Genomic DNA, 13,287 nt, shown 5'->3' with positions numbered 1-13,287 from the left:
TGATGCATTACCGGGTTTATCCGCTTGGTCCAATTTTTTTCAATATATTTTCAAATAATCCAAGGTATTGTGAATCCCATCAAAATTTTGTAAGAACTGAATTTTTTCTACAGAATTACAAACTATTAGATATATGTAAGATTGAATAACTATTACTAATAGTTAAATGAAAAGAAAAACAATTGACTAATATGAAAAAGTTTTGACGTATAAAAGGTAGAAGATGTCAAAGACATAAAAGGCTACACATATTTTTTCATACAGAAATAAAAATAGCTCAAATCAATATAATATGAATGTGCAATAAATATATGCATGAAATAAAATAAAAACAATTTAAATAAATTAGTAGAAATATCGGAAGGAGGAAAATGTAAAGGACCTTTTTTCATATTATGAAGATGACAGAAGGGGACGTCGAAATATTAAGTATTTTAGAATTATCCACCAAATTATGTGCACAGCAGGTCAGTAAGCCAAAGCTTTTTGTTTTAATTCTCCTGTTTAATTTCATTTGATTAATTTCTTTTGTTTCGAGAGAATAGGCTTCTTCCCATGGCAATCATGATTTTTTATATTTAGATTTATATTTCTCATACCATTAAAAAATACAGTACAAGACAATTATACTATTTCTCCCTCCCTTTTCAGTATATTTGTTTTAATTGACATAATTTTTATTTGGAACTTAAGGTTTATAGAGGAAAATTTAAATTTAAACGAGACCTATTTTTACAATATTTTTATTAAATATTTACAATATGATTTTTGGAATTCTTAATATATTTAACTTAAGATATTTAGGGAAATTTTCATGAGTTTAGAACATGCGCTTTAACATCTTTCCACTTGGAAGTATTTGTAAAGGAAAACTCAAAAAGTGAACATATAGTAATCTTTTACTATAGTTCTTTACACGATTCCTAAAAATATACATCACACAGTGATTACTCGGTATCATTTACTTTGTCATGATATTACGGAAAATAGATTACGTCATATATTTATACATAAACAGGTTTGAAACATTAAAAACTTTTCGTTCAGTAAATTCGCGATATATCAAACATCTAAACATCGAAATGACAGTCTGATCCTTTTCCATGTTAACATTTAAGTAGTATCACATTGAGTTTCTGAGTTTCTGCCGGGGTTACGTGGGATCCTGATCCAGAAGGAATGTGCAGATACATTTAGAACAAATTGACATCGACCATGCTTAGAATAAATTATCGCCGGATGGGCAGAAGTAGGTTTCCTGTGTCTTTTTAAGTTCATCGTTATTCAGTCCATCCAGCAGAGTATCCAATGGTTTGGTTTAATCCTGATGAGTCTACGGACGTTAGACTTTGTTAACGATGGGGTTATCATCCCCCAACATGTGTATTTCTTCTTCGCACGTCGGAAGGTTCTGGGAGTAGTGATGGGGTTTAATTTCGTTCGTGATGGATATATCAAGCTGGAACAATATGATGAGTTAAATAATGTTGAATTTTTATTTCAGTCTACGTTACATTGGTGGTGATATTGATCGGATATTTTCCGTTGGCCATGGTGACATTGTAACTGTATTGTCCATTTTGTCCAACTTTTGGTACAGAATGTCTCGTTGTATTAGATTTACAACCTTCTTTGGGGTTATCTGTGGCAAGAATTAGACCGGTAAAGTGATTTTAATAATTCGGGAAATGTTTTGTTACCTGTATGGAAGTTAGTCAGCCTCAACTTTGATAATTGGTCGGATTTCGTTTTGCTGTTACGTCGGCTTATTCCGTTGTTGTAGAGTGAACTACAAGACAACGTCGTACATACCGATTGTCTCCCCACTGCTGAACTACAAACATGCTCTTAGATACTTGTGTTGATGTGCCAGAGTAACAGATTAATGTTCATACATAAAGAGCTTGCTTCAAGCAAAAAACCCAACTTTATAAGACGTAAATTGTTAATTATAGGTTGCACTAACACATTTGATGAAAAATCCCGGGCGTAACAAAGAAAACGCATTATTTTTGTTCAAAACTAACCATCAAGAGCCATACAATCATTCCAGCGCCGTTCTAACATTTTAATACCACTTTTGTAGAACGATTTATTCTTTATTCAAAATATGACTTAGTTTCAGTGCTAACCTCTTCGTTCAAGCGAAATTTCTTACCGGTGAGCACTTTTTTGGGAGCTGCGAACAGCCAGTAGTCGCGAGCCAAATCTGGCGAAGTACAATTCATCTAGTTTTGCCATTGTTTTCGTTGACTTGTGACACCGGGTGTTATCTTGATGAAACAAAATTTTTTTCTTTGTCATATGCGGTTATTTCTTTGCAATTTCGGCCTTCAAACGCTCCAATAACGGTATATAATATTCACGGTTGATGGTATTTCTCTTCTCAAGAGAGTCGATTAATATTACATCACGTACATCCTAAAATACCGAGGCCAGAACATTTCCAATTACTGTCCACTCAGATTACGATCGTTTTGATTCCGGAGTGAAGTGATTTATCCATGTTTCATTCATTGTCACATATCGACGTAAAAATTCCAGTTTGTTAGAACATGACCAAACACTGCTCAGAATCATCAAGACGTTTTTTTTTTTGGTCAACAGTGAGCAAACTTTGAACAGAGCTTCCTCAGAGTCAAATGCTCATTCAATATAAAACCAACACGTTTTTTTGATACCTTTACGATGTTAGCTAACTCACGCAACTTCACTTTTCGGTCATTCAAAACGATTTTATGTTTTTTAAATGTTTTCTGGTGTTACCGCCTCATTTGGACGTCCACTGCGTTCTGCATGATCGGTGTTTCTACGACCACGTTTAAAGTCAGCAAACCAACATTTTATTGTTGTTTCTGATAGAGCGGGGTGCTTATAATAGTTTTCAAGCCATTGCTTCGCTTGAACGGTATTTTTCCCATCAAAAAGGAGTGTAAAATTAAAACACCAAATTGAAATGAACACCAATGCTGAAAATGCAATAAAATTAGCGTCATTTATGTGTTAGGCCCGGAATTTTCAGCACATGTGTTATATAAAATAAGTCATTTCCTTTGCAATAATTCAAAAAATATAAAAAGAGAAAATGGTTCAATGGGAAATGAAAAAGAGTAAATTGATTGGCAGTAATAGATATGAAGATGAGAGGAGAATGGGGAGGAAAGTATATCAAAAAATAAAGCAAGAAATGGGTAGATAGTAATTCACCCTAAATGATCTAGAAAACATCTTTAGAAGCGTCACTACTCCACTGATTCAACCCTCTCCACTCAACATTTGCATCAGACACTATAAACTAAACAAGTATACCTTAAATATTTTTCCCTCCCTGGAAAACAATGCCTGGTAATGTTGTTCGTAGCCAAAAATATCATCAGGTTCTTGAAGTACGGTTTCATCTCAGCTTTCACTTCTCCGTTTAAGAAACAGTACAGAATAGCAACGAAAAATCCCTAGTGCACAGATTTACTAATACCGTTTTAATTACAATTCATTAACTTACTTGGAAACTCCCGAATAACGTGTCACATATCATCCAGATCAATTCCTCCTTCATAAAATAGAAAATGAGAAAGACACTGTAGTTGACGCCAAAAAGGGGGACCAAAACCAGTGTTGATTTGGCCCATTTCAGATAACGTCTCGAGTCTTCGTTAACTGGAGATTTCAGTTTTTTGTACAGTACAATTGATATGACGACAAACAGCACAAAGTTTAGCTAAAAATTGTATAAATTATTTACTAGAATCTATTATTATTTTCAAATAATACGTACCAGTACAGATGCTAAAGTGGGTATAGCTATTATAGCATATACTTTAAAACTTTCATTGGTGGTCCAACAAAATTTGTCTTCAAATCTAATTTTTGCTATAACCCATGGAATAACGACTAAAAGAGGTAAACCTGAAAATTTAATCAATGTCATCATTGCTATGGTAACTTGATATGTACCTACCCCATCCAAAAGATATATAATAGGCTAAGTTCTTATTTGAATCCGTGAAAAGTGCTCTTAATATCAAATTGTTTAAATAAAGTCCTTCCATTAATATCCATGAATAGTTTGCGGTGGTAAAATATTGCACCAAACTGACAATCAGTTTACATTCGAAATTGATTCCCTGCAAAGTAATTTAACTATAAATTATCAGAAATATATATAAAATTATTAATTATTAGTGTACCCAATAGTTGACATGAAAATATCTGGATCCATTGTTATATGTTATAAAATCCTTGGATAATCCCAATCCATCTTCAAATGTTAGGTCTCTAAAAATATGCATGAATGATCTCAAAATAAACGAAGCAAATAAGTTCATATGAAGGATATTTCTTGCACAGTGTAGACGTCTGAAATTATTTTATCAATTAAATGTGATATTCATTTGTTAATTATTGTTTTACTTTATTTTAAACATTATTGTGAATGCTATCAGTAAAGATATCAATGATACCGTATAACCAGTTTCACTGATTGCTTTGATAATTTTCTAAAAAATATATTATTTATTCCTTATTGTTAACGTTTTACATGTATTTTTACCAAAGAGTTTTCCGATATATCGGACATGTTTTCAGTTAGGTTTAATTTTATAAATGTTTGGGTATGCCTTGAGCGTGCACAGGTCGAATAATTTGTATATGTATTATTTTCATGTAGCATATACCATTGTCCATTTTCCATACATTGTCTTGTTGCATTGTTTTCCTGAAAGAAAATTTTTTACCATATTTAGAGAACCATATATACACTTCAATAATTTAGCGCGCCATCTTACGGCATTATCCCGAACTGTCAAAGAAGCACACGTGCCGATGGCATTCCATATTTATTAAGGTTATGTTAGATGTTGTGTATGTTTCGTTCACCAAGACGTAGTAAATGTTTGAAAATATATATTTTTTAATATAATTTAACATGCCGAAATCAAAGAGGGATAAGAAAAGTAAGAACCAGCTAAATTATAGAAATAATAATAATTTTTAAAATTATTTTGTTTTAGTTTCTTTAACAAAAACTGATAAAAAAGGTTTGGTTTTGAAACAGAAAATTGTTGAAGATGTTCGAAACTGTGTCGAGAAATATAAAAGTGTTTATTTGTTTACATTTAAAAATATGAGGAACGAAAAAATGAAAGAGGTTAGAGAACAGTGGAAACCTAGTAGGTTTTTCTTTGGAAAAAATAAAGTAATTGCCATAGGATTAGGTAGAAGTAAAGAAGATGAAGTGGAAAATGATTTGCATAAGGTATCTTTAGCAGTGTATTTTAATCATATATTTACACTATATTTTAACTTATTGTTATAGTTGTCAGATTGTATGAAAGGCCAGTGTGGTCTTTTATTTACGGATTGTACAAAAAGTGAAGTAACTGACTGGTTTGATAGCTATGGTGTAGAAGACTTTGCCCGTTCAGGGTTTAAAGCCACTCAGACTGTTCACTTAAAGGAAGGACCTCTAAAACAATTCTCACATGCCATTGAACCATATCTTAGACAATTAGGGATGCCAACAAAATTAGAGAGAGGTAAAATATTATATTTTTTATTTGTAACCAACAATAAAAGATATTTTTTAAAGGTGTTGTTACATTAATAAAAGACTTTGAAGTATGTAAAGAAGATAGTGTATTAACTCCCGAACAGGCAAAGATATTAGAATTATTAGAATATAAATTAGCTACTTTTAAGTTGATCTTAAAAGCAAGGTGGACGAAAGGAGAAGGCTTTGAAAGCCTTTCAAATGCTGACAATGAAGATGAAGAAATGGAGGCTGTTGAGGAAGATGATGAATGAATTATTTTATATGTATTTGAACATAAGTTATGATAAAAAAATAAAATAATTTATACTGTTTTTGGTGTTTTATAATTACAATAAATTAGATAATAGATAAATCAAATTTAAGAATAAATATTAATGTTAGTAGTTAGAAGTCTTAAAACCAGTCACAGTTTGCTGTGGCTTAGTTTGTTATATTTATAATTGTCTTTCACACATTTATTTATTTTATTTGGTTGACAACAATGGTGGTTACTATGGCAAATTAAAAGTCAACAACTAAAGCCTTTAAAATTTTTGTTTTACTTGAAATTTCGAATTTCAGAAATTACATATAAGCTCTGGGAATATATGGAGTCTAAACATTTTCTGTCAATCCAGCGACTCCCTTTCCTTATTGAAGATGAACTTTTGTACATAACTATTTTGAATATTGCTAATTGATTTACAGGTATTTTAGTTTACTACTAATTATATATGTATTATCTTTACTTTAATATTTGGGTTGCCTAATTACTTCTTTTAAATATTATGTTATATACAGTTCCCTGATTATTCTTTTTATTAAATATATTCTAAACTTTACCTTAAGAAATCCTTGAATATATGACGGACAAGGAGACACTGCAGTTGTATTTGCGGGTTGCGGAGGCCAACAAGCAATTTCATCAAAAAAAGGTGGACAAAAAATGCCTAAAATATAAATATTTTTTATTGTTACAGCTATGACTTATATTTAGTGTCAATAACTAATCGTTTCCTTAACTAATATATCAGTTACATGTTCGATTATAGTCAAGAGTTGTGATTAATAAATAAGTTGAGAATGATTTTGAGATCTGTTTTATTTTAATTTAGTAATTAGGGCTAGATGGCGCAAGTGAGAATTTTAAAAAACGATGTGATTATACTTTAGTAAATTTATTTCTGATAGTGGATATATATGATCAAATTCATCAAAATTACTTAAAAACATTTTGTTATGAAAATTGAATAACAGAGATAAATTAAATTAGGTTTTAGTACTTACGTTTTAAAGTCTCATTGTAGATTGGTTCATTTCTGTCAAGAGGAGTGTCATAATCAGCAGCGTACTCTTTAATACAATTCTCCCTCGCTAATTTGATACTGTTAGTTTGCATAATAACTAGGTTTCTGATATGTTCATTGTAGGCCATCTTGCTCTGTAACAAAAAAATAAGAAATTTTTTTATATATAGATCTTTTTATGTTATACTTACAAATTGGTTTTATTACACTAACTTAATCATATGCTATATTGCTAATAATTAATTAGTGTTAATTACAAAAAGAAAATAAATAAAACAATTGAGATAAATAATAAATATGAGTGCGAAATTTAAATAAAATTGTACATCTAAACTGCTTTGATATCAGTAACTAATAAATCATATTCTCTTCCGATTCATTGATAATGTAAATATTTATAATAAACATAATTATTATCAAATAAGCCCGATAATTTCAAACCAAAATATGACTACATACATCGGAAATAACTAATTTTTAATAGAGAAATTCTACTTCGGCGAAATGAATCATTTCAATGAAAATCAGGTGATGAATTTCGATATAATATTCATTTAACATTTAATATAACATTTTAATTTTATTCATGAATTCTATATTATAAGCAGACTACTTATAATTGGTCTTATCACTAAATAATATGGAATTTTTTAAAAAGAATTATATAATTTGACTTGAACTGTCACTGTCACCGACATATGTTTGAAATATAACCTTTTTTTAAGTTTAAGTGGTTGTTTTATTAGAACGGATGAATATAAGAGTCGTTTAGTTAAGATTAATTCTATATAATTTCATAACAGCGGAGTTGGCGTGGTCTGGGATCCTTGAATGGTTAAATAGACTTTGACAGTAGGATTATACATTGTCTTACTTGAATTGTAGTAGTGTACGGGCGAACAAAACAGTTCTAATTTTAGTGCATACTTCCTACAAGTATCAATTTGCTTCTTGAGATTGATTGTACGAAACGCTGGAAGAATAATGATTCGGAATGGGAGATTAATTGCAGCGACCGAAAACTTTCGCGTCGGAAGAGTTTTATTACCGAACTTTTTCCCTTTATTTGTCGACGCGCGGTTTTTTTCTCGTTTTGTTTCTGAGTTTCCTCTGAGTGAAAAACCTTTCGGCAACCGCTCCGCGAAATTAATGTTTCGCATCACTATTTTCGAGTCTAGCTAAGTCGCCTGCCGTTCGAAAGAAGAAGTTTTCGAACTTGTTACGCTTGTTTTACGGGTATTAATAAATTATAATACATTAGGAGATTTGATGGAGGTAAATGTGTTTAAAGTTTTCAAAGGTTGAGCTGGATGTTTTTGCGTTAAGATTCGTATATGTTTGTAATTTGGCAATACATGGTGATAATACTAAAAAAACTATTAATGTATCGACCGCAAAAAACGCCTAAAATATGAGTCACCATTGGTTAGATAAGTTTTATTTTAAATTCAGTTATGTATGTAAATATATTTTTCATGGTGTTTTTTTTTCAAACAAACTGCAGATGCAGAAATAACTTCCGATCATATCCTTGAATAAGCATTTCACAGGCGATTTTTCAATTTTCCGTTTTCCAATCATTCATTTAATGTCGCACCCATCATTCCATCTTTTGGCTTTTCCCCATTGCTCGTAATCGGTCACGAATCCTTTCTTGGGCCACATTTAACGATTCTGCCAATAGTTTTTGAGTTTGGATTGGTTCTTCATCCAATCGCTCTTGCAGTTTCGCATCTTCAAACGTTTCCGGTCTACCAGAACGTTTTTTGTCTTGTACATCGAAATAACCACTTTTGAAATTTGGAAACCACGTATAACATGTTTTTAATGTTAGAGCAAGTTTTTACCAGCAAATAGAGTTGAATCTTGATATCAGTAGAATAAAATGACATATGTGTCAAATCATAACGTTGTATACTTGACGTTGTAACATCTGACTTTCCGGTACACCTGTTACATAGAGTAATAGACAGAAACGTCAATAGGGGTCACTGGAGAAAAGTTTCGCTACGTCCAATAACTAGATGGGGTTATAATCGCTTATTAAAGTAATTTGATTGGCCAGTTTAAATCTCTAATATAAATAAAAATAAGTCAAGTTGAGAATATCTTCCTACTAACCAGTACAGTTGCTTTCGTTTGGATCTAATTTGCTCTGATTTATGTCTAACATGATGTTTCCTATTTAACTTACCATCTAGATATATGCCGAGGTCTTTAGCTAATTCTTGAGGCTTGAGGAAACAGGCATCCGTCAAGTGATATATTACTGTTACGCTATATTTTATGTCTATAGTCCATGAGTAGATCTTGTTGATTGCTATTTGAACATTTTCTACAGCCTTAGGTAGAAATATATTTTTTGTTATGATAACTGTATTGTCGAAGTACTGTTTCTTTTGCTGTTGGGATATTAGCAGTGTAAAGTAGATACGGGAGTGGTGCCAAATTTTAATTAGTCGATAATTAAGACGACATAAGTTTGAAAATGTGTTAGTAATACCATATTTTATTATCTGAGAATATATTTAAAGTGTCTATTGCAGTAGAAAGCATATTTATTCGAATTTTACATGCAGAAGAACAAGTCAAGTTTTACAGGGCTATCTCGCCGCTACCTCATACTCAAATGGCTTGAAAAGCTACTGCTAAAGCCACTTATAAATGTACCGTACCAGTTTATTATCAATTACTGAAGTCGTATAAAGAAAACTTCGCCTGAAGGCAGATTCTCAACATTGAAACCTATTTCGATGGAAGTTTAGTAGGCTAGTGTCTTGAGATCACTCATATAGCTGCTGATCACTGTTCATATTATTAAGAAAAGATGGTTTGTTTATTATATTATATTATTCTTATTCTCAGTTTTTCGTTATTTTATATATATTCTTATATTATCCGAGTTTATTAATTAATTTTTCATTTTATAAGTGTATATGAAGGTCAAAAGGAATGTTCCGTTATATTCTTAGATGTAGCATAAGCCTTCGTTCATAAGGAACCGAAAATGTTACCGAAGCGACACATTGAACTATTAAAATCTTTCATTACAGCCAAAATGTTTACAAGTCAAATAAAAGAAATAGAAAAAAAGAGCTTTCTTATTATTATTATTAAATATATTCAGTATTATGGAAATATACATATAATTTGCAAGAACTGGCAACAAGGAAAAATCAAATATACAGTATGAGTAGACCCTTGTAATCACACGGTTTTGTATAAAGTGTATAATGGTTACTAATACCTTTGGCTTAATTTAATCTTAATTGCAACAGAACGGTAGTAACAAAATCAAGCTATGTCATAAAAGATGTTATATTGAAAAATATATATAAAAATGTTTATTATAAGTCATCTTCATTATTATTAATTATCATTATTATTTTCATTTATTTGCAATGTCTATGGATATCTCTGAAGAATGTAATCAGACCCACAAACATTAAAGACCTTAATTTGTTTGCCATATACACGGGTCCTGTTTACGTCAAGCAAATTAAGCAATTCGGTAGGAAAACACGTGTATCGCTCCTATTAAAAGCCGTTGATTTTTCTACACATTCATGACACGTCGATAATTTTTGTCCGCAACCTTCGGACAATGTCGAAAATATTCGGTGCATTTTCATTCAATCAACTATCTTAACAAATTTTAATTAGATTCCTATTGGCAAATATTCTGGATTCGGGAACAATAATATTTCCTAAATTGGAAATGTGATATCGACCAAGAAGGTGAAACTAGTTGACAATGTAACGTGTATTTACGTCACGCATGAAACCGTATTAATAAAACAGAGGCCTAAACCGTAAATATTAAGAACCGTGTTGTTGAAATGTAGGAGAGTTCTTGGTTCTGTGTTTAATGAGGAAAGTTCTTGAAATTAAATGTTAGTGGAATATATATAGCATGGATTTATATTTAAACTAAATAGATTAATAAACTAATTTTAGTGATTCGATAATAGTCGGAAATTTAACAGCTATATATCATTTTTCTTGCCGGTAATAATATATAGATATCATCGACTATCTTCGAATGACTGATCAGATAATCAACATACAATAGCAGTAGTGGCAAAATATAGAACATTGATGGGAAGAAATCCCAGTATAATAAAGAACGTCTCAAAATTTACGCAAGATTTGAATTTATCGGCATTTGAAAATTATTATTAAAATTGATAGTAAAAATTAGTGTTGGGAACTTTCGACTAAAAACGACTATCGACAGTGTAGTAATGGACTACTTTATACCATCGACTGTTTCAGTCGAATATTTTCACCTATTTTTGACTCAACTAGCATTAGGAACCATCGACTGGCAAAAAACTAGCCACTGAAAATAATAATTACTATTACATTCAAATACAGGCTTCGTCTTTTTTCTATTAACAATAATATTTTTGAGAGAGGCAGGTACAGACAATCAGTTCATTTTAAATTGGCAAGAGGCAGTCTGAAAAATGGAATGAAATGTAATCCCAAATTTGTAAGAAGTAATTATTATTTTTTTAGACACTATTTTTTTAACTATCGATTATTTTTAGTCGATAGCTCCCAATGCTAGTAAAAACATTTTCAAAAATAATGGAAAGCTTGCCGGTTACAATTTATAAATCTCGTACAAGATACGGTTACACTATTGATTATACTTCGTCAATTATGAAAAGTCGGTGTACCGCAAGGAAGTGTACTGGGGCCAATGCTTTATCTACTCTGCACCTGCAATATACCACAAAGGGAGCAATTATACAAATATACACAATTATAGCTGTCGGAGACAATAGTGAAGAAGTCACACGATAATTACAACAGACAAGTGACAAGATATATAATTAGACACTAGCTTGGAAAATAAAAATTAACGAAAGTAAATCTGTGCATGTGCAGTTCACCTACAATCAGACCGTACAAGTACCAATAACATTAAATAATACTATCATTCCATATAGCAACAACGCTAAATATCTCGGAATGAATATTGATGCAGAACTTCGATGGAAGGAACATATAAAGAAGAAAGAAAAGAACTGGAATTTAATTATCAGTATACATAAGCAAATAGTGAAATCTATATGGACATACGGAGTTCAATTATGGGGATGTTCTGCAAAGAGTAATGTAAACCAAAAATACAAATTTTTCATAACAAAGTCCTGGGTATTGTGAGCGCACCCAAATACTGCAGGAATGACTATCCACATCGAGACCTTCAGATATCCACAGTCAGTCAAGAAATCAAGAGAACTGCAAGGGGGCATGAGGAAAGACACTATTCTCATGAGAATATTGAAGTATTGCAACTTTTGGATACTATTAGAGCAGGACATAAACTCAAAAGAATTAAACCATCTGATTTTGTGTAGTGTTGTGTAGTCAAGTGCATATAATACAAAAAATGTGGCAGTCATATGTGTAAACATTATTTCACCTGAGATAGGGCCGATGGGTCCTCCAATTATATACCTAGATTTAAGTTATCATAAAGACAAATTGTAGGTTAGTCAGAAAAGACTAGTAACAATGTAATAATTCAATAATAATAGAAAAAAAAATGAAAAAAGTAACTGAAAAATTTAAATTCAGTTGGTGATGCTAAAAGGATTTTCAGTACAATAAAAAGTTAGCCTATAACAAATTTTACGCTCGTGCATATATTTTGATCTATGTAAGCAATAGTTAAACATGTAACCTAACCATTGACAATTTTCCTTTTAGTATTATTGACTTATTCAGTGTATAGAGATGCTAATCATGGAACGGTAAAAATTGCATTTTCAACATTCGTTACCTCTGTTGTTACATTTAAAGAAATTCGCATCTGAAGCCCATCAAACACTTCTAAAAAGTTATGGCAATACAGCTCCATAATTTCCACATTGTTGGTTTTAGTTTTACTGATTTAAATGTAATAATTTTGAGGTCAATGACAAGGAACAACCTGAATAACCAAAAAAGTTCGAATGCAATGAAGTGCAAAAAGTCTTGCTGTGCATATGGTGGAATTATCAAGCTTTAGTAAACTGTTGATCAGATTGCAACATTAGACAATAATCGTTAAGAAACATAGAGCCTAAGACAAATTTAAATAACACACAATTTTTCTATTTAAGAGTACTTGGAAGTTCAGAATGTTTTTTTTTTATTTATATTATTGTTGAACATTTGACCTTATATATGTGATATTATAACTAATTTAACGCTAATAAATTAATTATGAAGGTGTTTATTAAATATTATTAAATTGTATCACGTAAATATAAAATATAAAAGCAAATATAAAATGTACTTTTTAGTGATAAAGATAACTTACGTCTGTATACCGATGTTAGTCAAGTACTTGAGCCTTGAACTATATACATTTAACATGTTACCGTGATTTCAAGAACTTGTAATGTATAGACGTAGCGTTGCAATAAAACAAATAGCAGGGATATATCGGGA

General features: G+C 31.0%; 2 protein-coding genes across 4 annotated transcripts in view; one reads left to right on the top strand and one right to left on the bottom strand.

The window, feature by feature from the left end:
• Positions 1–727: 727 nt before the first annotated feature.
• Positions 728–13,287, bottom strand: part of LOC143198668 (secretin receptor) — a 39,834-nt gene continuing 27,274 nt past the window's right edge. Inside the window, exons 1-13 of one of the 3 annotated variants that reach the window (XM_076408014.1) lie at positions 9,032–9,112; positions 6,818–6,971; positions 6,374–6,480; positions 4,550–4,714; positions 4,411–4,496; positions 4,188–4,356; positions 3,959–4,124; positions 3,776–3,906; positions 3,503–3,718; positions 3,310–3,452; positions 1,701–1,834; positions 1,515–1,642; positions 728–1,459 (exon numbers count right to left, since the gene is read on the bottom strand). In XM_076408014.1, coding sequence (XP_076264129.1) covers positions 1,343–1,459; positions 1,515–1,642; positions 1,701–1,834; positions 3,310–3,452; positions 3,503–3,718; positions 3,776–3,906; positions 3,959–4,124; positions 4,188–4,356; positions 4,411–4,496; positions 4,550–4,714; positions 6,374–6,480; positions 6,818–6,971; positions 9,032–9,034 — 1,719 coding nt within the window. In that variant the 5' untranslated portion in view covers positions 9,035–9,112 and the 3' untranslated portion in view covers positions 728–1,342. Of the gene's footprint in view, positions 1,460–1,514; positions 1,643–1,700; positions 1,835–3,309; positions 3,453–3,502; positions 3,719–3,775; positions 3,907–3,958; positions 4,125–4,187; positions 4,357–4,410; positions 4,497–4,549; positions 4,715–6,373; positions 6,481–6,817; positions 6,972–7,028; positions 7,187–9,031; positions 9,113–13,287 lie in introns of those variants that run through there. The other 2 variants (XM_076408016.1, XM_076408015.1) reach the window with 2 other exon arrangements.
• Positions 4,817–5,862, top strand: RpLP0-like (Ribosomal protein LP0-like). The gene is made up of 4 exons (XM_076408021.1): positions 4,817–4,952; positions 5,010–5,254; positions 5,315–5,534; positions 5,588–5,862. Exons 1-4 carry the CDS (start codon positions 4,925–4,927, stop codon positions 5,800–5,802), a joined length of 708 nt encoding a protein of 235 aa, XP_076264136.1. The 5' UTR covers positions 4,817–4,924; the 3' UTR covers positions 5,803–5,862.

The sequence above is a fragment of the Rhynchophorus ferrugineus genome, unplaced genomic scaffold (assembly GCF_030347505.1).
Source record: "Rhynchophorus ferrugineus isolate W39M unplaced genomic scaffold, kcgeb_rfMv2 rfM6, whole genome shotgun sequence".
In the NCBI taxonomy this organism is placed as follows: domain Eukaryota; kingdom Metazoa; phylum Arthropoda; class Insecta; order Coleoptera; family Curculionidae; genus Rhynchophorus; species Rhynchophorus ferrugineus.
This window is presented reverse-complemented; position numbering and strand designations above follow the sequence as displayed.